At 56.4% G+C, this 26,105-nt stretch overlaps 1 protein-coding gene across 3 annotated transcripts; it reads right to left on the reverse strand.

Annotated features, from left to right (window-relative positions):
• Window positions 1–572: 572 nt before the first annotated feature.
• LOC111143741 (twinfilin-2) lies at window positions 573–19,038 on the reverse strand. 3 transcript variants are annotated; one of them, XM_022497572.1, is made up of 9 exons: window positions 18,889–19,032; window positions 15,171–15,248; window positions 12,871–13,049; window positions 12,410–12,505; window positions 12,093–12,197; window positions 11,823–11,948; window positions 10,574–10,724; window positions 10,326–10,447; window positions 573–5,255 (listed from the first exon to the last, which is right to left on the reverse strand). In XM_022497572.1, exons 1-9 carry the CDS (start codon window positions 18,911–18,913, stop codon window positions 2,154–2,156), a joined length of 3,984 nt encoding a protein of 1,327 aa, XP_022353280.1. In that variant the 5' UTR covers window positions 18,914–19,032; the 3' UTR covers window positions 573–2,153. The 3 variants fall into 3 exon arrangements, with proteins under 3 accessions (XP_022353280.1, XP_022353281.1, XP_022353282.1); XM_022497574.1 differs by lacking the exon at window positions 573–5,255 and adding an exon at window positions 9,353–9,953 and having other exon boundaries at window positions 18,889–19,038; XM_022497573.1 differs by lacking the exons at window positions 10,326–10,447; window positions 10,574–10,724; window positions 11,823–11,948; ... (3 more) ...; window positions 15,171–15,248; window positions 18,889–19,032 and adding an exon at window positions 6,118–7,538.
• Window positions 19,039–26,105: the final 7,067 nt, after the last annotated feature.

The raw sequence follows: 26,105 nt of genomic DNA on the forward strand, positions 1-26,105 counted from the left end.
TAGCCCCGCGCTTCATTTTCAAAATGTTCTTCTGAGTCCCAAGCCCCAAAAGAACCAGGACTGTGAGCATGAGTGGGTGGGTGGGTACATGAGGATTCTTATCTGGGAACCTCCTGAGGGCAGACTCAGCTGTCCTGAGATACAGGTGGATGGAGCTCCCACATCCAAACTGTGGGGACCCTGGATGCGGCCAGATCAGCCCACAAGCCATGTGGCTGGGGCCTCCCCTAGACTCCAGCCTGACTGAAAGACAGTTCTTGTTTTCTTTCCTTCCCAGGTACAGGCCAAGGAAGCATGTGGGGCAATGCTACGCCTCACCCCTCTCCTCCAGAAGCTAATAGACCCTCTCAAGACAGGACAGAGCCCATGTGGGACTTCTAATTGGTGGATCAGACCCTTTCTGTCTGTCTTTCTTTTTTCTCCTTTCTTCACCTTCTCCTCCTTCTTCTTTTTTAAGATTCTATTTATTTGTCAGAGAGGGAGAGTACAACAAGCAGGGGGAGCAGCAGGCCGAGGGGGAAGTAGACTCCCCACTGAGCAAGGAGTCTGATGTGGGACTTGATCCCAGGGCCCTGGGATCATGACCTGAGCCAAAGGCAGATGCTTAACCAACTGAGCCATCTAAGCACCCCTCTTTCTGTCAGGCAAGCAGATAACAGGGGCCACCAGCCTACCACAGGAGCCCCTGTGCCCAAGTCAGAAAGAGGAAGTTGGCCTACATTTCTCTCCCAGCTACGACCCGGAGAGGGGGCAAAGCAGTACCCCACCCCCAAAACCGCAGGGCTGCCCACAGTCAGGCTATGTAAAATTAGCCAAATCTGCGGCCAGCATCAACCTTCCAACCCAGAAGCCGGGAGTGGCCAGGCTGGCCCCCACCAGTCCTGAGCCTGCCCCAGCTAGTTCCACTCTCCTACCACCCCTGGCCCCAGTGCCAGCTATCCGGCTACACACGTCTCATCTGCTCCTCAAACGGCAGGTTCAGTTGTGGGGACAGTGAGGCAGCAGCCCAGAACAAAGCGACTTCCAAGGGTCTGGGCCTGACCTGACCCACAGCACCTCCCCTCCCAACACTCGGCTGTCTCCAAACACTGGTGCTCCAAGCAGCATCTGGAACTCCACACTGGATAGCAGAACTAGAAACACGCACATCCTCCATCCTCTCAGATGTGGCTGTGCCTCCCACCCCAGTGCAATCAGCGGAGAGAGGCAGGGGCAGGGAAGGTAGGTCCCACCTTTGTAGCCAGGTGGTGGCTCACCCAGGTGTCCCTTTGACGTCAGAACAGAGAGACCCAGCATGTACTCTAGTTGAAAACAGAAAGCGATGGATTGTGAGCTCACTCTAGAATCTTCTGTGGCTCCCAGCTCCCTGCTGCGGGGATCTCCCCAGAGGCGTCTTTCTTCCCCAACCCGGCCAGCCTCCCTGGCACAGCACAGGCTTGGCCACCAGAGGGCGCAAATGCCCCCTCTGAACTCAGCACAAAGGCCCCCCCACCCCTCGCCCACCCACACCCTCACATCGCCACCAATGGGAATGGACACTCACCAGGGCTGCTGCCTCTCAGGACTTTGCTTGGGGCCAGAAATGAAGCCGGCCTGCAGGGGCTCTGCGCTCAAGACATTTTCAGTCCTGCGGGGTGTGGGAGGCAGATCCCGAGGCCAATATCTAACAGAGGGCTGCTTTGACCCAGTCTGCACCAAGTGCCCTAGTGCAGCCTGGGAAGGGAAGGGGAGGGCACATGGGGAGGGGTCTGAACGGGACAGGAGACCCAACTTGTTCTCTGGGAAGGACCAAGACCACATTCAGTGACCTTCCTCAAACTCCCCTGAGAAGATGCTCGTAAACACAAATGCCCTTAAACACCTTCCCTCCCCTGCACACCTGCGTTCTCTGGGCCCTCCCTTTTCCTGCTTGGCCATTTCTCCCCAACCACATCTTGTCCCTCCTCACTGCAGGAAGGAAAGCTTGGCTGGTGCATTCTCCCTTCTTTCCTGCCACCCGAACCTCCGGTGAGCTCTGAGTGAGCCGTCTGGCCTACCAGTAGCATTTACTGAGCGCCTGCTGTAGGCCAGGGGTGGGAGCGGGGGAGGCAGAGCAGTGGCGTGGGGCAGACAGGCCAGGTGGAGGTGGGGTGGCATGCTGGGCTGTCCCCGGGCTATTCGGCCGTCGTAGGGCCGCGGCAGAAGTTCTGGTTATAGAAGTGGCGGTTGTCCCTGGTCAGGGCCGTGCCCAGCTGGGCCCAGAAGCTGCGCTGGCCTCGAGGTTGCTGGGGCCAGAGGAGGACGCTCTGGCGGCAGAGGCGCTGGCGCAGCCGCACATAGCGGGAGCGGTGGGCATCGGGGCACAGGATCACCAGCACCACGACATCCTTGCGGTCCTCCAGCAGGCGCTGCTGAGCCAGCAGGAAGCTGGCGCGCAAGAGGCCGCTGACGCTGTCCGTGTGGGCCAGCACGAAGAGCGTCTTGCGGCTGCTGTACACGGAGGTCCACAAGTTCTCGAAGAGCGTCTTGCCAGGCAGCCAGTCGCGCTCCTCCAGACACAGGCGCAGCGCCCGGCGCCCGCGGCGCTCTTCCAGCTGGACCCGCAGCTCGTTGTACACCCAGTCGGCCACCGAGCTCTGCGCCTTGTCGAACACCACGAAGGCATCGTAGGGCAGGGCGTCAGTGCCACACTGCCGCTGGCGCCGCGGCAGCCAGGTCAGGCCCAGGTGGAAGCAGTACCAGAGGTCCCAGCCACACATGTGGTGGAGCACGGGCACAGCCAGGCTCAGGGCCACGGTCAGCAGCGAGAGGCCGAAACAGTCCCAGGAGAGGGCCTCGTCCAGGCAGAGGCGCAGGTCCTGTGCAAAGATGCTGCGGCCCTGCAGCTGGCCAGGGCTGCCACAGCGCACGTGGCTGGGCAGGCCGGGCACGGCGGCCTGGACCTCCAGCAAGAAGTCCACGAAGGCCGCCCCGCAGGCGCAGTGCAAGGGGTTGGCGGTCACGTCCAGGACTTTCAGGGCACCAGCCACGGGGCCAAACCAGGAGGGCTCCACCGTCTTGAGGGCGTTGGCGCTGAGGTTGATCTCTCGCAGCCCCTCAGCCAGGGCGAAGAAGCCGGGGTCCACGAAGCCGATGCTGTTGCCGCTGAGGTCCAGCCTCTGCAGCAGGGTGCCGTTAGGCAAGGTGCCGTTGCTCAGCGCCTTCAGCTGGTTCCCTGCCAGGTCCAGGGCCTCCAGTCTGGGGAGGAGGGCCAGGCTGCTCCAGTTGAAGAAAGCCAGGTAATTGTCGCGGAGACGCAGCAGCCGCAGGCCCCTGGGCAGGTGGGCCAGGTTGCGGGGCAGGAGGATGTGCAGGCGATTCTGGGACAGGTCCAGCTGGACCAGGTTCCTCAGGCCTTGGAAGAAGCGGAGGTAGAGGTCCCCCTCGGCCCACATCTGGCTCAGGGCGTTGCCGCTGAAGTCCAGGGCCCGCAGCGAGGCGCTGCGCAGCTGCTGGGACACGCGGCTGTGGATGTCGTTGTGCGCCAGGCTGAGGTAGCGCAGGGCCGGCAGCTGCGCCACGAAGCTGAGGTTGTGGCCCACGCCGCGCATGCTGAAGGGCTGGTTGTTGTAGCTGAGGTCCAGGGCCTCGAGCTGCGGCAGCTCCGTGAAGGAGCCGCCGTGGTACAGGTCCAGCTTGTTATGGGACAAGTCCAGCACCCGCAGGCTGGTGAGCGGCGTGAACTGGGAGCCGTTGACCGCCTGCGAGATGCTGTTGTGACTCAGGCACAGGCACTGCAGGCGCGAGAGCTGGGTGAACATCTCCGGCTGGACTGTCACCACGTTGTTCCGTGACAGGTCCAGGGTGAAGCGGAGCGGCTTGCAGCTCGGCATGAAGTCCTCAGAGCTCTGGGGACCCCGTGGGCCCCGCGGGCCTGGAGCCAAGTCCCCTGGCAGCCGCCGGCCTCGCTCCACCCCGCCCACCTGCCCCGCGGCCGCCGGTGGCTCCGCGGCCCCACTGATGCGGTTGTCGGACAGGTCCACGTAGCGCAGGCCCGGGAAGGCCCCGAAGATGCTGAGCTGGGCCTGGTTGATGAAGTTGAGCTGCAGGCGCAGGTGCCGGAGCACCTGCAGGTGGGCCAACGGCCGGAGCGTGGTCTCACTGAGCGAGCGGAAGAAGATACCGTGCATGTCCAGCTTCCACAGGGACCGCAGGCTCCCGAAGGAGGGCGCCAGGGGCAGGTGGGCGAAGGACACCTTCTTGTGGTAGTTGAAGGACAGGTTGAGTTTGCGCAGCCGACCCAGGCCGTGGAAGGCCTTGGTCTTGGTGATGCAGTCGTACAGGAAGTTCTCGCTCAGGTCCAGCTTCAGGAGGTTGCCCAGGCTGCGGAACCACCTGGGGTCCAGGCTGTGGAGGGAGCTGTCCTTCAACACCAGGCCTTCGAGGTGGCTCAGATGGCTAAAGGTGTCCTGGTGCAGCTTGGGGAACCCTTTGGGGCACTCCCTGCAGGGATTGCGGGCATGGTCACAGCGGCGACAGTTCCCGCCCACGTCCAGCACGCGCAGGGCAGTCAAATTGGCCAGGTCATCAGGGACCAGGGTGACGATGTGGTTGTAGGACAGAAGCAGGGACTCCAGGCTGGGGGGCAGGCGGCGAGGCACCACAGTCAGGTTGTTGTACTTGAGCGACAGGTGTGTGAGGTTGCTCAGGCCGAGGAGGGCACCTGGGGCCACCTGCAAGGCCTCCTGGCAGGGGTTCTTATAGTAGCAGTTGCCGTCCAGGTAGAGGTGGCGCAGGGCGTGCAGGCCCGCGAGGCTGGCGGAGTCCAGTGTCAGGATGTTGGTGCGGCTCAGGACCAGGGACGTGAGGGAGCTGGGCAGGGCGGGCACGGTGCTGATGCCGTTGTAGCTGAGGTTCAGTTCCTCCAGGGTGGGCACAGCCAGGAAGGTGTTGGGCTCGATGGTCATGTGGCAGGGGAAGTGCATGGGGCTGAGGCCGGCCGGGGGGCAGTTCCACTTGAGGTTGAGACGCCGCAGGCCGGACAGGTGGACAAAGTCGGAGTCGTGGAGGTGGTGGATGCGGTTGGAGTGCAGCCAGAGGCTGGTGATGTTCCCACGGGGCGCGGCCGCCGAGAAGCGGGGCACAGACTTGAGGAAGAGCCATTTACAATCCACCAGGCCGTGGGGCTGGAGCTCGCAGGGCAGGAAGGGAGGCAGAGCGCCTGGGGCCAGGACCACGGCCAGCATGGCAGCCTGCACCAGGAGAGACAGGGGGTGCAGGGCGCCAGAGCAGGGGCCCTGCCGGCCTGTGAGAGTGAGCCTCAGCCCTGCCTCCGCCTGCCCCACTTCCTGGGGGCTCCCAACAGCGTCCCCAACCCCTCTCTCCAAGCCCCCCACCCAAGGAGGCTCCTGCCTCTCTGCTCAGCACCCACCCTGCCTCTAAGGCTCAGGTCTCAGACCCAGCCTTCAAGTCAGAGCTGCTTCTGAGACTTGGAATCCAATCTCACAGTCTAGAACTTTCACTCAAAACAAAGCCCCAGCCAGACAGGCCTACCGGGTTCTCCCCAACCTTTCCTTTTCCTCCCTCAGGGGCCACTTCTCTTGCCTCCTGAGCCAGGGACATCTGGCTCCCTTCCACCCAGCTGCCCTGGAAAGCCCTCCATGTCTTCCACCAGCCTCCCCCAATGCCTCCCTCTGCCTCTGACCAAGTCCCAGGCGGGCATGAGGGTCTCCTGCTGGGGTCTGGGCTGAGTACCATCAGCGGCCCTGGCTGGGGTGGGGGGGCGGTGGGCACTGCCCAACTCTTCCCCCTCCCCCCACCTCTCCCAGACCAAGCATCCATCCCACGGTAGGTCAGAACGGATCAGACAGGATGGGCAGCACAGGGTCAGACAGAGCCTAGTCCTGGGTGTCCACCTGGCTTGCCCCAGCACCACCACTGAGCAAAGAAAGCCTCAGGCCTCAGCCACCCCAGCCACAAAATGGGTTCAGGTGTCATTGCTCAGAGAAGACTTCTGCTCTGATGTCTTCAGGGTTCAGTGCGTGTCCCCAGGGCCATGTAGGGGGACAGCCCTTTCATTACTGTCTACAGCCACCAAACCCCACCCCCCACCACTTCCCACTGCCCCCTTCCCCATGGGGCTGAGGGCCACTGTCCTACCATGACAGGGAGCGGGGGCTTCTCCAGAGGGTCTGACCCGCAGACTAGGCAGCTGCTGCAGGAAAGGATGCTTGGCACTCGCAGCCCCTTCCCTCATCAGCTCAGAGAACAGAGGAAGTGAGAATTAAGAAAAAACCCAGCAGCCCCCTCCCTCGCCCCCACCAGGCCGAGAGAGAAAGGGTTGGGGGAGTGCGCTGACTCAGAGGCCATTTGCATAGGCAGATGGCAAATAGTCCCTTCAGTACTTCCTCTTTCCATTCCCTCCACCCCCACCCCAGCCTAATAATTCACCACAGCCCCAGTGGGGCTCACACCCGTGGTCAGGGAAAGTCTGGGGAGAAGCAGAGGCCCAGAGCCCCGTCTCAGGTCAGTGGGAGACTGGGATTGGGGGTGGTGGCAGATGTGGCCTGGGCACGCTGACACCCCTGCCAGGGTGCTCCCTGTCCCGAGAGGGCTGGCCCCCTCACACCTCAGCCCGTGGCCCCTGCCCCAAAGGGAGCTCTCTTGGGCCAGAGGCTCCCATACTTACCCTTTCCTGCTCCCTCAACCCTGTCCCCAGAGCTTCTGGGGGCTGGTATGCCTGGGGGTTCGGCAGCATGGGCCTCGCCTTGGCCGCACCTGTTTCCACCGCAGCCTGCCACTTCCTCCAGGGGCAGGCCTCCTCTTCTATGTCCCCAGTGTGCCCAGGGTCCCGTCACAGCACCTGCCCCATGGCCAGGCCAGCTGGGACGGCTCCTACCATGCTCTCTCTGACCCAGCTAAACCTGACAGATGACTCCGGCCCAAAGCCTCAGGGTGACATGGGCCCCTGGCAAGTCCCATTGGCTCCAGCTTCAGAATCTGCCCGTTGCCCACCACCTTCACATTCACTGGGCTGGCATGAGCCACCATCATCTCTTGCCTAGACCAGTGCAGTCACCACAACCTCACAGATTGCCCTGCTTCTGCACTCACACCCCATGGCCTGTTCACATTTGGCCCCTAAGTCACACTAGGCCCTTATTTGGCTCAGACTCCTTCCCGGTCCTTTCTGGAATCCAAGACACAGTCCACATAATGGCCAACAAGGTCCTATGGGATCTGGCCTCCCATTGCTTCCCTGACCAATCTCCAGCCACAGTGGCCTCCTTGCTGGGGCTTGAAAACTCCCATGCAGTCTCCTGCCCCAGGACCTTTGGACTTACTATTTGTTCTGCCTGGAAACTCTTTTCCTAGATATTCGATTGGCCCCCTCCATTGCTTCCTTTGTATCTTGGCTCACACATGACCCTCTGGAGGCCTTCCCTGAGATCTGGCACTTCTCAGCCCCTTTACTTGCTGCTTTTCATTGTCATAACTTTTTACCTGTTAACACATCATATCATTGATTTTCCATGGTTTATTGTATATTGTGTTATTCCCCCGCTGGAATATCTGCTTCTTTTTTTTTTTTTTTTTTTTTAAGATTTTATATATTTATTTGAGAGAGAGAAAGAGAGAGAGAGAGAGATAGAGAGAGCACAAGCAGGGAGAGAGGCAGAGGGAGAAGGAGAAGCAGACTCCCTACTGAGCAGAGAGCCCAATGCAGGGCTTCATCCCAGGACCCTGAGATCATGACCTGAGCCGAAGCGAGACAACCAGCTGAGCCACCCAGGCGCCCCTGGAACGTCTGCTTCTTAATGGCAAGAATCTTTGGTCTGTATACCCAGGGTCCAGCATACTGCCCAGAACAACGTAGATGATGGATATTTGCTGGGTCCATGAGTCTCTGGCACTCAGCTCTGGGCAGGCACAGTGTTTCTGAATGATGGCTGGATGAATTAATGAATGAAAAAATAGAGCTTCTGTTGGGAGGAGGCAGGAATGGACACCTGCCTACCCCCACCCCCACCCCCTCTTCTCCATGCCCACTTTTGGGTGGCTATCACAGCAGGCAGGCTCCAGGCTGCTGGGCATCCAGCTGGCACGCAGGCCCAGGGCTTCAGCCAGTGTGGGGGCAATGCTCTGTCTTCCTGCCCACCTGGGAACCAGTGTGTGGGGTGGGCAAGGATAGGCCTCCTTCTCTGGGTCCTAGCTGGGGTTTCAGCTCTCTCTGTAACTCTAGGGTCTTGAGCAGGTGCTGCAAAAGGCCTCAGGGATGGGACCCTGCCCTGAGCCCCAGCCCAAGACATGCTTCCAAGAGAAAGACTGTGTCCACTCAGCAGCTGAATCCCAGCCACAGGCTCCTCCTGTCCCCATCCTTGCACACCTCCCTCCTGGGATGGGGGGGTGGCTCTCACCCCCTTCTCAGAGGCACAGACTGAAGATCTGGCTCCTGCTGAATCCTGAGCCTGAAGCAGACTCTCCCAGAGTCCCTGGGACCAGGGAGCCAGACCCGCAGGGGCAGGAACACAAGTAGCAGAAAGGACCAAGGAGCTGACAGAGCTCAGGTCTGCACGCATGCACAGAACAAAAAGAGCCCAGAAAGCCCAGCAGGCAGAGCAGACCCAGGGTGGCAGCCTAAAGAACGGCCCAAGGAGATCCACAGCCTAATCCCCAAACCTGTGGATCCTTCCCTATACAGGATAAAAGGGGCCTTGCAGGCGGGGTTGAGTGAAGGGTCCTGAGCGGGGAGAGTAACTGGAAAGTGGGGAAGTGAACATAATCACGAGGACCCTTGGAAGACAGAGACTGAGGAGGATCTGCCGACAGACAGAGGCCGTGTGACCGGAAGCAGAGGGAAGTGGACTCCCAGAGAAGGGCTACCACTCTGGTTTCAAAGAGGGAAGCGGGGCCAGGAGCCAAGGAATGTGGGCAGCCTTTCAGGCTGGAGAAGGTGAGGTAACAGTCTCCCCTGAGGCCTCCAGAAGGAATGAGTCCTGCCAACAGCTGGAGAGCAGCCCTGTCAGACTTTAGCTTTTTGTTAGATTGACAGGAAATGTTAAGAGAGTAAATCTGTGTGGGTTTGGGCCACTAAGTTTGTGGTACTGTTACAGCAGTCACAGGAAACAAATACACCCAGATGCCCTGTATCATGGCGAAGGGGTACCTGCCTCTCAGGCTGAGCTTCCATCAACAGGGACCCGTGTGAGGCTTGTGTCCACACAGACACACACACACACACACACACTGCCATACACCTGTAGCCAGGAGTGCTAGAACCCCACCCAGCAGCCTGAGTGGGCTGACAGGCCCCGTCCGAGTTCAGAGGGGCCAGCTATAGACAGTTTCCCAATTCCCAGGGCCAGAGGTAACTCCTCAGGGCCAGAGTCAGATGTTGATTTAAAAATATTTTATTCTTTAAAAAATACAGCATTCAACCATCTGTCCTTCAGTGACCCCTACCCTAGCCCTGACTGAACCCACCCCTGTGGCCAAAGGCTATTGGGCTATGCTAGGACCCTAGTCTCAGTTCCCCCTGGGGGCCAAGCTCATTCCAGGCTCCCTACCCAGCCCCCTTAAGCCAGCCAGGCAGGGTCCCCAGACCCCTTGGGCACACAGATGAGAGGCAGGGACAGCAACAGGGGGAAGGTCACAAAATGCCAGCCCAGTGGCCCTCGGAAGCTGCAAGAATGTTCTGTCACCAGCCCTCCTGCCCCACGGAAAGTAAGCCTCCCCTGGAGCCCAGGCTGGGAAGGAGGCAGGTGGCTGGGAACAGTGGGACGCAGAGCCCCACAGTCCACATGCCGGCATGGCTCAGGTCCGGCCACCTAGCTGTCATCCCCATTCTCGCCGGGGCCACGGATGAGGCGCTTGTGGCCCCGCTTGCCCCCTGGGCCCTTGGGCTTGGCAAAGGCCTGCTTGAAGGCGTGTTGTTTGGGGTGCACCTCGTCGTAGAGGAACTCGGCCGTCAGCTCTGCCCCATCGCCAATCTCGATCTGCATGGGGCAAGGCACACATCACTCTGGCTCACCCCCACTCCTGGGGCACCCCTGTGACCTCTCACACTCCAGCCCTGGGGTCTTCTCCCAGATCCCCATTTGGAATGCCACCCCCAGGAACAAAGAGTTGGGGCCTGCTGTCCTACATGCCTTGGAGACCCCCTACCTACCTTCCAGACCCAAGCAGAGGAGAGTTGTGGGCGGCCAAGGCTGGGCTTGTCCACACCACCGGTCAGCTGGCCCCATCCCCACCCATGGAACACGGCACTAACCCCCTAAACCCCGACCACTGCCTTGGGACTCCGGCGCCCTAGTGGAGGGTGGTGGTACTGGCCCTTGGGCAGTGAGACTCCGGGAATGGGCACCTACCTTCTTGGAGATCTCCAGCTGGAAGTCCTGCTCCACAGAGTCAAGGAGGCGACTCTTGCAGCTGGAATAGAGCATGCGCTCCTTGATGCTGCACTTGTACCCCGGCATCGAGTAGATGAACACTGCGGGGGTGAGGGGTGGGGCGTGAGCTGAGCAGGGAGGCCTGCTGAGCCACGCCCCCTGCAGGAAGGCCACCCAGCTCCGGTCCAGACGCAGGCGTGGGAGCCCTGCTGTGGCCACTCACTCACCCACAGACTCGAGGGGGTCACCCTCATGGGTGTGCTTGTAGAGGAAGAAGTGGTAACGGGCAGCGTCTCGGGGAACCCTTGAGGGCAGCTGGGCCACTTCTGTGGGCTCCGTGTGTACCAGCTCGATTGTCTCCCGCTCCAGGTCCAGCTTCTGCCCAGAGCAAGGAAAGATGGGAGAACATTAGCAGGCGAGGGCCTGGGCCCACCCTAGGGAACAAGAAGTCCCCAAGGGGACAGGCAGGAGCTAGGGCAGAGCCTGTCTGTGGTCTCCCTCTCTCAGGACTCCCCACCCCAGTGGCCATCCTGCCATGGGGGTCCCTGTGAAGAGGCCACACCTGGGCCCCTACCTCTGCCCTTTTGAAAGCTCTGCTAGAGGAGGAAGGCCCACCAAGAGCAGTGGACAGGATTGCTGCGAAGGCCTTGACCGGAGGGAAGCACCACACTATCAGGCTGGCCTATTCTCAGGGGTGAGGCTTCTGCAAAACACGCATCACACGGAAGGAACCATTCTGCTTGGTGGGGGAGGCATGGGGACCTGGCTGGCTCAGTGGGTGGAGCATATGACTCTTGGTCTGTTCAAGCCCCAGGCTGGGTGTAGAGCTTACTTTAAAAAAAAAGAAAAGAAAAGAAAAGGAAGAACAAAAGAAAGGGCAGGGATGCCTGGGTGGCTCAGTCAGTTAAGCATTCAACTTTTGATTTTGGCTCCGGTCATGATCTCAGGGCCACGGGATTGGGCCCGGGTAAGGCTCCACACTCAATTCTCTTTCTCCCTCTCCCTCTGCCCCTCCCCATCAGCTCATGCTCTCTCTCAAATAAATAAATAAATCTTAAGGAAAAAAAAAGAAGAAGAAATAAAGAAAGGGGGAAGCCTGGCCACTGGACCAGGAGGCCCTGAGGAGAGGGGGCAGCTGCGGGGGCTGCCGAGGGCGTCTCGGACAGGCAGGGCTTAGGTCTGAGGGGTCAGCGTGCACTCCAGGGTGAGTATGTGTGTGCAGTGAAGAGGCCAGAGTGAGGGACAGTATGTCACAGATGTCCCCGCAGGTAAGCAAGGACTGAGCAAGGCAGGGGGACACCATCTCTGGGGTCGCACTCCGAAGAGGACCGGGTAGGGACGGAGAGGGGGCGGGGCACAGTGAGTACCACTACTGCACAGAGTGGGGGGGCTGGTCACCCACCCCCCGCCCTGTACATGGGTCCCAGCAGGACCAGCGCCACGGCACCGTGTATCTGGGGCAGGACGGACACCCACCAGCTGGATGTAGTTGACGGTCTTCTGTCTGAGCTGCTGCAGGGCCCTCTGGGCAGCCGGCTGCAGTGGGAAGGTGAGGCCCTGCAGGGTCTGGTGCTTGCTTTCCACACTGATCTCTGTCTTCACCTGGGGGAGGGGAACGAGTGAGGGAGGCCCTGACCTGCCCGACCAGGGGGTAGCCCTCCTGGACCACAGGCCAGCCAACTGGGCCTCATGAGACCTCGAGGGCCTCAGGCCGGGACTTCCGCCCATCTGGTCCCGTGCATCTACCTCATTAATACGGATCTGCTGAAGCTCTCTCTCAGCTGACGTCAGTGGGGCGGGCGCCGCACAGGACGATAGGTGCTTCTGGTACCCAGCAAAGGAGAGGTCGTCCTGCCGTGCAGAAGCATGAATGGCACCTTGGGGTGGGCTGGCAGAAGCCCACTGAGCACGCCAGCTGGCAGACCCTGGATTCTCCCAGCGCTCCCCATGCCTCCCCACGCCTCCCCATGCCTGGCACCCACTTCCTGGGTGACCCTGTGTCACATCCCACCCTCTGTGGGCCTGTGATCCCTGCCTGGTGGAGTCTGGCCCAGGGGGCCTACCTTCACAGTCCCAAAAAGCTCATCCTTAATGTGGCCACCCCCAAACTCCTTCTTCACTGTGGCCCGTGTGGCTGCGTACAACATCTTCAGCCGCACCTGGAGGGCAGAAGCTGAGCCATGAGACCCCTCCAGGCAGGGCTAACTCTCTGGGGAGGAGCAGGAGCCTCTGGGGCAGGAGGCTCTGGGTGGGGACTGGGGCATGGCTTTGTGCCCATATACCCAGCAGAGGGCGCAGCACAGGGCAAGGACCTCTTTGCCTCCCAGAGCCAGGCTGAGGTGTCTGGGAGGCCTCCGAGAGAGGGCCAAGCTCCCAGCACAGGGCCTTGCCCTCTCTCAGACTCTGGGGCAGGACCTGGTGTCTCCCCACCCAGAATCCTCAGGGCAGGGCCTTGGTCTCGTGCTCAGACCCAGCTTCCCCTCTCCCCTGATCTGTGGGATGGGCAGGAGTCCCCAGGACTCACCGGAGAATTGTCAGGTGACCAGGCAAGGAAGAGCCACTCAAAGCCCTGGGCGTTCTGGGAGTCCAGGCGGTAGAGCAGATAGCAGGGTTCCTGGGTGTCCAGCAGCGGCAGCACAGCCCTGTCGTAGTCCTGCTCCCAGGTGCCCATCAGCTCCCGTGAGGCACCCAGCACGAGCTGCTCTGGGGGCAGAGGCCGGGTGAGCCAAGGAGTAGCCATCTCCCACGCTCACCTTGGACTGCGGACCTCCTCGGCTGGGGCACAGATCTGCTGTCCACCCCACCACCTTCCCCAGGAGCTCGCAAATCCCTGAATGATGAGGCAATGGGACTGAACCCCTGAATGAGTCAATGAATGAACGAGGGCCCAGCACCACCAGCTCCACAACTGCACACCCATGCACACAGACACAGGCTCGAGAACGTGTCCGCAGATGCCCAAACACTGACCAGCACTAGGAGACACGCCACTTCTGTTGGCCACGGCCACCAACCGCCCACCCTTCTCGGAACGACCCTGCTGAGGGAGGCGGGGGGTCCAGCCTCAGGCCAAAGGGAGCTGCAGGAGCAAAGAGGGAGACCAGAGCTCCTCCCAGACACTACACAAACGGGTATCCTGCTGCCACCAGCCAGCTGAAGTCCCCTCCCCAAAAAGTCAGAAACCTGTTAGCACTTGGGGCCAACAGGCTGGCCACCTCCCTGGCTAGTGCACTTGGGCAGAATGGGCCATCAAGGCTGGACATCCATTTGATCTACCCAACCACAGGGCCATAGCAGGGCACCAAACACCAGCCCAGGTGTGCACAGGAATGGGGTGATCACCACATGGCCATGGAGTGCCTGACCACCAGGCCCTCCTGATGAAGGCAAGGGGCCTAGCTGTCTGGAGCCCAGACATGTCAGGCCCCCTAGCCCAGACACCTCTTTGCAGGTCTTGGCCTCCTCACAGATCCTCCCAGAACTCAGATGGGATCAAGGGTGAAAACCAGCAGGCACAGTGGGCCCCACAGCACTGCCAAAAGTGTTTAATTTGTTGCCAACGTTTTCAAAATGAGAAGTTTTACCTAAGAAGTGGGATGGACAGATTCCCTAGAAGGTGCTCAAGCCTCACTCGATAGGAGGTGGGCCGTGGCTGCCTGTTGGGGGCCTGAACCTTCCTGGGGACTCCCAGGTGCCCCACCAACCACAATGCAGAACGGAGCTAAGCGCCCACCCAGAGATCCCTCCGGCTAAACACATGGACGTCCTGTCTGGGAGGCAAGCGGGGGGCTGAGGACGAGGGCCAATGAGTCTCTCTTTTTGTGGGGCAGGGGGCTGTGGCTTGTCACCCCAGGAAGCCTTTACTCTTGACCTACCACAGTGACCCTGACCCAGTGTCTGAGGGCATCTGAACTTAGGGACCCTGAGCAAAACCTAGCACAGCTCTGGCACTGAAGCCTGGGGTGAATTCTGGGTCTGTGCTTTGCACCAGTTCAATGGGTGAGAAGTCAGCTGGGGACCAAGCCCATTCGGGGGTCCCTCCAAAGGGCTCACAACTGCTGTCTACCGAGTACTGGAAGGATTCATTGGGGGGGCCTGGCCCACTCCCAGTGTCCGCCCCCCTCACATCCAGGGACAACCCCTCGGCATGAAGGGAAGGTGGAGGTATCACCACCAAGCCTCAGGTAGTCCTCTATCTCCTCAAATCCTCCCCCCACTTCAGACCTCAGCTCCAGCTCACCCACCTGCAACCCCTATATGCAAGCCTCGGGGTCCCAGCGTCCAGGCCAAGGCCTGGCCAAGCCTGGAATCCCCGCGTCACACTCCCAAAGCAAGCTGGGCACGAGTCGCTTTTCCTTGTTGCAGGGGCACTTCCCACGGGCAGGGCCCCTGGTTTCTCCTTGGGACTCCCCCCCAGCCCCCGGCCAGCAGCCAAGCCAGGCCAGCCTGCCGATCACAGAGGGAGGTGAGTGGCACTCGCCACATGGGGCAGCACCTGGCCTCACTGGTCCCCTGCCCCCATGCCCAGCCCAGCATCCCAACTAGGGCTCTGACCCCTATGCAGCCTCTGGGGAGCTGGACAGGACCCCAGGCAGGGCTCTCCTTGCTGCCTCCCCAGCTTTTGACTCCCTGCTCTATGTAACAGGGTAACGATCATATACACCTCCACTCCTCTCCTAAAAGCACCTCCCATCCCCAGATGGAAAGAGTGAGGTCCTGAAGGGGCTGGAGGCCAAGGTCCAAGCAGCTCCCAGAGAAGCAGTGCAGTCCAGCCACAGGCCTACGCCCTAGCTCGTCTAACGGGGAGCAGTAGGGGACACTCACCATCCTCAATGACGACTTTGATGAGCCGGACAGAGCCCGCCCGAGCCTTAGCAAAGAATTCCTTCAGCTCCTCGGTGGCTACGAGAACAAGAAACATGGTGAGAGACGAGCAGGCAGGGTGAGCAGGGTGGACTGGGACACGTTCAGGGCCCGCTCTGTCCTGTGGGGTCTGCTGGTGGAGCTGGGAGCCGGGTTAAATAGGGCCCCCCATGTGACTGGGAACCTGACACGGCCCATGAACAGAAGCTCCCAAATTTAGCCAGCAGTGTGGCCCGCTGGCTGAGATAGCTCTGATGACAGAGGAGGTGGGGATGGGCCAGCCCACTCAAGGGCGGGGTGGGCTCTGGGACAAGCCAGACCTCCCAGAGCAAACGGCCCCCATCTGTCCCCTGCCCCCTACGTAGGCCCAGCACTGAACTGGCCTGTGACACTCTGTCGGATCCACAAACACAGAAATAGGTCAACAAATGCCCCTACTGTCGACAGACCACTATGTCCATGAACACACACACACACACATACACACACACATACACACAGGCACACTGCCTCCCCTGTTGTGTATGCCATCGGATCCCTACTCAGTCTAGCACGTGTTAACAAATTTATTTTATTAAATTTGTTAAATTTATTAAATTTATTAAATTTTATTAAATTTGTCAAATTTATTAAATTTTATTTATTATTTATTAAAAATTTATTAACAAATAAATCCGTACCTGACAGAGTGGAGAAGAGACGCAAACGCCCTCACACAGGAAAACCCACTCAGCTGGTCAAACCCACTCAGCTGGACACACACATTTAGACACGCCCACCTACACAGGGACACAGTCCCCAGAGTAACAAACACACAGGCCTGCCCACTCGGCCCCAGCCCCTCAACCAGGCTGCCTCACTCTGAAAGGCAGGGAGCCCAGCCCAAGCACAGGCCTGCCAGAGGCAACGAAGCCCCAGCCCTGAGGCAGTCCAGAAGGCTCCCCGACAAGGAGGATCAGCGATCAGGAACTCTCCAAAACAGACCCTGTCTTGGTCCTTAAGTCACAGAGCTGGAAGGTGACAGCCAAAAGGATCCCAAGGGCAGAGGTGAGAACTAGGGATGTCACAGATCTACCAGTGGTTCAGACACAGATACCAAAGTCCAAGTGGGGAAGGGCCGGACGTGGGTCTCTGGGTGTGCTGGGCCAGGCCAGCGTGACCTTGAAGCTACCCAAGGGTCAGAATTCTGCAGGAACACAGCGGGAGGGCTGAGGTCAGAGAATATTTATAGGGCCCAGACTGGGCAACTTGGGGGTGTGGGGGGGCACCTTTAGGAAAACAAACTCAGGTCATGTCCTCAGGGCCCTTCAGGCAGGGTGACCATGAGCCTGAGATCTCGGGCTGTTTACCACCCTCCGTGGCTGCTGGGCATGTAGCATTCCAACCGACCACCATGGGATGGAGACACAGCCCCACTGGGCCAGGACAGAGCTTCCTATCAGCAGACCCCAAGCAGGTCCCTGAGGTAAAGCCTGGCCTCTGGGTCTCCACCTTTCCCACAGCTGTGTGTGACCTCTGACCTTGCTGAGCCTCAAACTCATCTATACTGTGGAACTAAGAGTCCTAAACTGTAGAGAGCCATGCTAAGGAGTAAATGGGGAAAAATGTTCAGTAATGGGGCCTCTACAAATAACAATCATTAAATAATCATTAAATCGTATTGCTGTAATGATGGCGGGGCAGGCTGTGCTGAGCGGCCCTTTCCACCTGCTCAGACCTTCTGGGAGGTAGAGTCAAGAAGCTCCCCTAAGGGAGAGGCTGCCACGCCCCTTCTAGAGTTACTAGGACAGAGTGACACCCCAGTAGTGGAAGAGACATCCCCCTCCATGACTCCTCAGCCACCATCAATAATCCAGAGGCCAGGCCTGGGACATCTGAGCCCCTATCATCAAAGATTCATGCTCTCCCATCTCCCTGCCCCCACCTCTGCTGCCCTGCCCACCCTCCACCCTGCTAAGCCTCAAGTTACAAGTCCCCCACCCCCTGCCCTGCTCTGAGGTCACCAGATCCACACTTATGGCCACGACTGGGCTGGCATCTGGGCATCCAGGGTATTTGATCTCACCTGCCAGCTCCCCAGGCCAGAAAGGGGAAGGAGTCGGCTGCTCATAGGCAGGAGGGCTGGGGGCAGCCCAGTGCCCAGTGATCCCCTAAGCAGGCCTGTCTCACCATGTAGGAAATGAAGGCGTGAGGCAGGGCCTTGGCCATGGGACGAGTCAGTCCTGAGAAGGGAGGAGGGGCCCTGACTTCCGATGCCCTCTCAGATGGAGGCAGCAGCAGTGACCAGACAAAGGGGAAGGAAGGGGCAAGTCCAGGGGGAGCTGTTCCCTTCTGTGGGGCTGAGTCACGAAGCTACCCTCCAGCTCCTCCAGCTCCTTCTGGAGAGGCTGGCCCACTGGCAGGAGGCTGGCCCTGACCCAGACCCCTGCCTTTTCTGGTCCTGTGGGGCAGGGCCAGGGAAACCCTCTAGCTTGTCTAGCCACCAAGTAGCCACTACGACCACAAGCTAAGCTGACATCCAGGCAGCTGGTCGATGGTGGTGGTGTCCCCGGGCTGGGGATCCTTGTGTGGTGGGAGGAGGAGTGGCTGAGGGCCAAACCACCTGTCTGGGCAAGCAGCCTGCGCCTTTCCCACAGGCCAGGCCCGCCTCCCAAGCCAGTGACAGAGGGGGACACTCAGACCCGGGTAGGGTCAGAATACCTGGCTCCTGGCCACTGCTTCTCCCCAGCCTGTGTAAAGAGGAAACTAGGCCCTTGGGGGAGGGGGTGACGCTCTAGGCTGGAGAAACTTAGGGTAGGGGGCATTCGCCTGGAGTCTCTAAAGCCAGGACCCTCCCTCACAAACCCCAAATGTGGACCCTCTTTTCTACCTCCAGCCTGGAGCTGGGACTTTCCAGCCCTGGCTGGGGCAGTCTCAGGAGATCAAAGTGGAAAATGGTAGGGAGGTAAGAGGTCAAGGTCAGATTAGCAACTCTCCCCATCCCACTTTGAAGGCCCTGTCCCCAGTTTTTCCTAGTCTAACTTGCTCGAACGTGTGAGGGTCCTATGAGGAGCCAAAGGTCAGGGACCCATCCTCACACAGGCACAAATCCACAGAAGCCATACACAGACACATCTGATAACAGGCATCCGTGGTAACAAATGCACATTGAGATGTAGCCCAACTGTGCACACACACACACACAGACACCCACAGACATGTGCACATAGTCACAGAACACTGATGCCTAAAGATGGTTCCATGCGACAGTGGTCGTTCAATCAGCTATTAGTGCCTGTGCATGAAGCACCCTAGACATAACACAAGCAGGCACATCCAGATGTGCAAACACAGGACAAGTGCACATGCGCGCGCATCCCCCCAGATGTGTACGTCCGGTACGCCCACCCCCTGAAAGAAACAAAAATATACAGATGGGTACACATAGGCACACCCACCCCCAGATGGGCACACTGATAGTTCCACTCCAGCGGTGCACTTACACGTACACCCACTCCCAACTATGCACAGTAAGTCGCACGCCCCCAGATGTGCCCACCCCAGGCGACCCGCGGCTGCAAAAGAGAACAGGAAGCTTCCCCAGGCTGGTACCAGTGAGGAGAGGGGCTGAGCGCCAGGGAGGGGGCGCAGCCGCGAGCGAAGCCCCTCTGCCCCCTGCCCGCCCACCATCCGCCCTCACCGTGGATGCCCGTCTGGTGCGCCATGGCTCCGTGCCCCGCTCCGCCCGCGCCCTTGGAGCCCTCGGCTCAGCCCTGGACCCGATCCGCTCGCCCGGCCCGGGAGGAGGAGGAGGATGTGGCGGCGACCGCCCAGCCTCGCGCAGCTTCCCGGGCGGTGCCGCAGGACCCGGCCCAGCGCGCCCCGCCTCCGACGGGCGAGGCCGGGATGGGGGCGGGAACTCGGGGCCGCGCGTGCGCGCACCGTGCGCCTTGTTCGGGATGGGCCCAGCGCCGGGAGTCGGTCGGTGAGGCGGCGCGCCTGCGCTGGCCTGTTTGTGGCAAGGAACAGGGACTGCGTGGGGTCGAGCATGCGTGGGCGCACGCGGGGGTGTGTGTCTGTGCGCCCTGAGCCTAGTGGGTAGGTGTCTGGCTGGGGCGCATCCGGGAGTGCGCGCGCGTCTGTGCGCCCCGGGATAGGTGGGTTTCCAGTTGGGGTGGGATCTGCGCCCCACTTATGGCCTTTTATGGCCGGGAAGGGGGTTCGTGTGCGGATGTGCGCGCGTATGTTTGTGCCGCATCCCTTTTCCTAGAGACGTTTCCTGTGCGCCTCCTGCGAAGCTCCTCGAGGCACCTCAAGGCTGGCGTGGCTGCAGGCCTGTCCTGAGAGTGGGAGGCCGACTGACATACCAGGTAGTTAGCAGATGAACCTGTGGCAGCGAGGGCCCAGCCCAGAGAGCAAGGAGCCACCAGGAGGTGAAGTTTGGGTGGAGACCTGGAGGTCAGCCTAGTAGAGCAGAGGGAGAAGTTTTCTGAGAAGAGGAAACTACATGTGAAAAGGCCCAGAGGTTGAAGGAGGGCCAGCGCTTGGCGACTGACGAGCTTCCCAACTCCCAATCAACTTCTGGCTCCAGACCCAGCGTCTTGGCCTTCTGTGGCATCGCCCTGCTGGGACCGGCCAATCAACATAATGTAGCTTCCAGGCCTCTGTGAGTCAGTGGTGAGCACGTGACCTCAGTCAGTCCAATCAGAGCCTGTCCCAGCTTGCTGGGAAGGTTGGGAAGGAGGCCATGTTTTGGGTCTTGGGGTTGTTGGGAGTTGATGATGGAGTGTGGGGCCTGCCTAGCGACTGGCGCCGGCTTGAGCTCCATGCTCACTGTCCCACTACCCCACCGTGAGTAAGGAGCATGGCGCCCTCCTCTGTGTGCCCCAAGCCTTGGGTTTCTCATTTCCTGAGAGTCCAGCAAACACAAAACTGAAGGATTTTCTTTTTTTTTTTGCTTTTTGAGAGAGAGAGAGAGCGCCTGCGCGGGGTTGGGGGAGGGATACAGAGCGGGAGAGAGAGAATCTTAAGCAGTCTCATCGCTCAGTGCAGAGCCCAATGCCAGGCTTGATTCCACAACTCTGAGATCATGACCCGCTCAGAAATGGAGAGTTGGTTGCTTAACCCACAGAGCCACCCAGGCAGCCTGAAGAATTTTTTCTTTTTCTTTCTTTTCCTTCCTTCCTCTTTCTTTCTCTCTTTTTCCTTCCTTCCTTCCATCCTTTTCTTATTTTATCTATTTATCTGAGTGAGAGAGATCACAGAGGAAGAGGGAGAAACAGATTTGCTGCTGAGCGGAGAGCCCGATGTGGTCCCAGATTCCAGAACCCCAAGATCAGGACCTGAGCAGAAGGGAGACGCTTAACCGACTGAGCCACCTAGGCTCAGGATTTTCTTGTTTTTCTTCCTGTGCACACCCTGAGGCCTGAATCTGTGCAGTGTGCTCACGTTGGCCACCCCAGAACTCGCAATGGACCATAAAAACTGTGTGGCCTCACGGGCTGCCCTTGGGAGAATAGCTCACGGGCACGTCCCCGACTCAGCCCTGTCCCATCACATCACAGAGGGACCAGAGCCAACAATTACATCAACTCTCAGACCTGGCCACCTCCATGGGAGCACTGGGCAATTCCACAGAAGCAGAAGAGCCTCAAGTTCTTGGAAACAGGAATTACCCAAGAAAACAGGTTCATGAAAAATAATATTATATTCCCCTTAGAAATGTCCATCACTGGATGAACTGTGACTGCCTTAATGGCGTGGTCTCCCCTGCTGCCAGACTAACCCCTGCCTGCATCATTCCCTTTGTTTTTATTGCTGCCTGATACCTATATTTATCTGCTTTTTTATTGTCTTCCCTCTACCAGTAGTTAAGTTTTTGCCCCAGCTGTATCCAGCTGTATCCCCAATACCTAAAACAGTGCCCAGCATTGGTAAGTGTTCAGTGATATTTGCCAAATAAACAAATGGATGAACAGTTAGTCTTGGGGCACCTGGCTGGTTCAGTCAGTAGAGCATGAGACTCTGGGTCTCAAGGTTGTGAATTTTCAGCCCCATATCAGGTGTAGTATTTACTTAAAAAAAAAAAAATTAGAGTCTATGTGTTGCACCCTTCTATGTACTGGGCACATTTATTTAATCTTCGTGACACCCCTGGGGGGAGGTGTTACTGTCTTTTGCAGTTGAAGAATCAGAGGTTTGGAGAGATAGAGTGATTTGATGTAGGTCACAAGGTAGTGAGTGTCCCCAGAAACTTAGTTTCCTTTACTGAAGGCAGTGGAACAGTCAAAAGATGAGGAATCCTATTGGGCAGTGGTCCTCATCCCCTCCATCAGTATCTCACACCTCAGTGAGGAGGGTTTGATGAGGGAAGGAAACTCCTTGGGATATGGGTTCTAGCCCAGTCCTGCTCAGCTTCACAGCCTGGGATGCAGGCAAGGAGCCCAAGGGCCAGCAGAATGCCCAGACTCCAACCCTGGTTGAGATCTGGTTTCAGGCAGAAAGATGAGAAAGCTGCATACAGCAACTCACATGAGCCCAGGATGAACACAGTATCCAGGAACAGGTTGGTTGCCCCTTTCTGATGTTTCCCAACACAGAGTCAGCCACTGAAATTATTAGAACATGCTATTTTATTTTTTTTTTTTCAGGTGGATCCAAGGTTTAATTTTTTTTTAAAGTGAGCTATAAAAATACTGAAGAACAAAGAGGAAATTTCCTAGAATCTTGGAGTGAAGGAGGCTTTCTGAGTATGTCACCAAATTCATCAGCCATAAAAGAAAAAAAATCAGAAAAAAAAATCGATAAATTCCTTTACATTAAAAATTAAAAACCTATATGGAAAAAGCCACCATCAAAACCAAAACACAACAAACTGTAATTGGCTACCAAAAACATACTTGTATTTTATTTCTTTTTTTTTTTAAGATTTTATTTATTTATTTGACAGAGATCACAAGTAGGCAGAGAGGCAGACAGAGAGAGAGGAAGGGAAGCAGACTCCCTGCTGAGCAGAGAGCCCGATTCGGGGCTCGATGCAGAGCTCGATCCCAGGACTCTGGGATCATGACCTGAGCCGAAGGCAGAGGCTTTAACCCACTGAGCCACCCAGGCACCCCTTCTATCTCATTTCAAAATAAAGAGCTCTGGGGCATCTGAGTGGCTCAGTCAGTTGGACGTCAGACTCTTGATTTTGGCTCAGGTCATGGTCTCAGGGTCAGGGGTTGAGTTCCGAGATGGGCTCCCTGCTCAGTGGGGAGTCTGCTGGAGATTCTCTGTCTCCCTCTGCCCCTCCCCTCACTCTCTGTCTTTCTCTCAATACATACATAAATAAAATCTTAAGAATAAATAAATCAAGAGTTCTGAAATCAATAAGAAAAAACCCAATGGCTCCCTAAGAAACTGGGCAAAGGATACAGACTATCCACAGAAAAAGAAATACATATAGTTCTCTCAGAACTATGGAAAATTGATTATCCTTTCTTACTAAGATAAATGGAAGTCGAACTAGATTTGCATATCTTTACCTATAGGGAAAGATTAAAAACTTCAGTGAAAACGGTCATGGTCAAATGATGGAAAAATAGGTTAATGGGAGAGCAAATTGGTGCAACCTTCATGTAGGACAATATCTACAAAATTGTGAACGTGTATGCTCCCCTCCTTTTATGAATTGAGGTGAAATACACATAACATAAAATTAACCAGGACACCTGGATGGCTCAGTCAGTTGAGCGTCTGCCTTTGGCTCAGGTCATGATCTCAGGATCCTGGGATGGAGCCCCATCCCCTGCTCCCTGCTCAGTGGGGAGCCTGCGTCTTCCTCTCCGTTTGCCTCTCCCCCTGCTTGTGCGCTCTGTCAAATAAATAAAATCTTTAAAAAAAATTAATGATCTTAAAGTGATCAAGTCAGTACATTCACTATGTTGTACAACCACCATCTCTAATTCTAAAACATTTTCATCACTCCAAAAGAAAACGGTATTCATCAAGCAGTTACTCCCCGTTCCTCCCTCCTCCAGCCTCTGGCCACCTGCAGTCTGCTTTCTGTTTCCATGGATTGACCTATTCTGGATATTTCATTTGAATGGAAGCATAAAACGCGAGACCTTTTATATCTGGCTTTTTTCACTTAGCATAATGCTCATCTACATTGTGGCATGCGACAGTACTTGGGTTTTTTTTTTTTTTTAAAGATTTTATTTATTTATTTGTCAGAGAGAGAGAGCGCGAGAGTGAGCACAAGCAGATAGAGTGGCAGGCAGAGGCAGAGGGAGAAGCAGGCTCCCTGCTGAGCAAGGAGCGCGATGTGGGACTCGATCCCAGGATGCTGGGATCATGACCTGAGCCGAAGGCAGCGGCTTAACCCACTGAGCCACCCAGGCGTCCCATTGGGTTTTTTTTTTTTTTTTTTTTTAATAGCTGAATAATGTTCCATTGCCTGTGTATTCCACAATTTGCTTATCCATTTGTCCATGACGTTTTTGTCATTTCCACCTTTGGGCTGTTGTGAATAGTGCTGGTATGAACCACGCATATGCCTTTGGCCCAACAGTACCATTACTAGGAACTGATCCTACCAATATGCCCCCACAAAAAAATGTAAAGCAAATAACTAAAAACCAGCTGAATGTCCACCACTGAGAGGCTAGCTATCTAAAATCTGCATTTTTGCAGAGACTACTCTGTAGCCTTAACAATAAGGCAGCTCTTCAAGGACTAATACTAAAAGAACTATCTTCTATGAAAATGTCAGGTGTAGCTCATGGCATAGAGTACACTACCACTCGTGTAAAGAAAAGGAGGGGAGGAGGAAAGATTTTACATATATGTAATTTTAAAGTTATTTAAAGTGAGATATAATTGACATATCACATTGTACCAGTTTTAGGTGTACAACGTGATTTAATATTTGTATATTTCATGAAACGATCACAGTAAGTTTAGTTAACATCTGTCACCATGGGAGTTAACAACTATTTTTCTTGTGATGAGAACTTTTAAGATCTGCTCTCTTACCAACTTTCAGATGTGCAATACAGCAGTGTTAACTATAGTCACCATGCTATAGATTACATTCCCAGAATTTACTTACCTTATAACTGGAAGTTTGTATCTTTTGACCAACTTCCCCCCCATTTTGCCAACCCCCGCCCCCAACCTCTGACAACCAGCAGTCTGTCCTCTGTGTCTATGAATTTGGGATTTGTTTGTTTAGATTCCAAGTACAGTGAAATCATGCAGTGTTTACCTTTTTCTGACTTATTTAGCATAATGCACTCATGGTCCATTTATGTTGTTGCAAATGGCGGAATTCCCTTTGTTTTATGGCTGAGTAATATCCGTGCGTGCACACACGTACACACGTGCGCTCTGCACTGTCTTCATCCATTCATCCCTCAGTGGACACTGATTGTTTCCATGTCTTAGCTATTGTAAATAATGCTGACGTGAACATGAAGGTGCCCATAGTTTCAAGATGTTGATTTCACTTTCTTCAGATAAATACCCAGAAGTGAAGTTGCTGGATCATAGGGTTCTATTTTTAATTTTGAGGAACCTCCATACTGTTTTCCACAGTCGCTGCAACCCATTTACAGTCCTACCAACAGTGCACAAGAATTCCCCACATCCTCGCCAACACTCATTATTTCTTGTCTTACAGGCAATTTTTTTTTTTTTTTTTTTTTTGCTTGAATTTGCACAGAATATCTGGCATCTCTGGAAGGATCCGCAAGAAACTAGTAGTACTGGATGTCTCCCAGGAGAGGAACTGCATGGCCAGGGAGGGGATGGGGTTGTGCGCGGAGACTTGTTACTAAATACATTTTCATACCTTTTGAATTTGGGGGTTTTTTTAAGGCTTTTTTTTTTTTTGTCCAAAGTAATCTCTATGCCCAATTTGGGACTTGAACTCATGACCCTGAGATCAAGTGTAGCATATTCTTCTGAGCCAGTCAGGCACCCCATCTTTGAAATTTTGAATTGTGGGACTCAACAAAAACTATTCTCATTGTGAGTGAAAAAAATGTAGCATAAAAATCTTTTTCTTTTAAACTTCCTCCTCCCACCCCCATCCCTCACATGCTGGCTGAGTTAGCTGAGGAGAGGCGTCTGGCCAGGAGCTGGGGCAAGCTTGGGTTCATCTGAACAGTCGGGAGAAGGGTGTTGCCGGAGGGTGAGGATTTGCATGGCCCCCAGGATGGGCTCAGCCCAGGAATGAAGAGAGACCCACCCCCAAGGAACCTGGCCTACAATTTCAGACAACAGAGACGGAAGTGCCTGGAAATTTCTGGAGAAAGAAAAAGGCAAACGGCCAATCCAAAAGTCTGGGAATGAGAGGGGCACTGGATTGTAGAAGCAGCAACAGTCAAAAGACAATGAAGAGAGAAGTCAGAATTCTGAAACAAAATATCAATAAAAGCAAAGGCTTTTGCCCCGTGAAGGGTGTAGAGCTTACTTTAAGGCTGGGGGTGACTTTTGAGACAAACCTTTTCAGACTTGCAAGGACCCGGGGAATTACCTTCCAGTCATCCTTTCTCAGAAAGTTGTTAGAGGATGTGCTTCAGCAAAATGAGGTAGAAAACTAAGATAGTCAGGCTTGGGATCCAAACAAGAGTAGAGGCCAGAGGAGCCTCTGTGGCACTGACAGAACACTCAGTCCACCTTGGGACAGGGAGGATGGGACCGCCATAGGACTCCACAGCTATACTGAGCAACAGACCACCTCTGACACCTAGAGCTTCTCTAAATAGACTTGAGAGGATCAGATTCATCCCACCCAGGGAAGCCCAAGACGGTGGGTTGGAGCCTGTGTCATTTTAGATTTTAAAACCCTCTGAGCCATTAGCTGGTGGGGGCAAGGAGGTCTGCCTCCTCAGGTAGGTCTGCCCCACCCTGGGTCCCTGGTCCCTGGTC

Source organism: Enhydra lutris, unplaced genomic scaffold (assembly GCF_002288905.1).
Source record: "Enhydra lutris kenyoni isolate GAN:26980312 unplaced genomic scaffold, ASM228890v2 scaffoldscaffold10, whole genome shotgun sequence".
Classification (NCBI taxonomy): domain Eukaryota; kingdom Metazoa; phylum Chordata; class Mammalia; order Carnivora; family Mustelidae; genus Enhydra; species Enhydra lutris.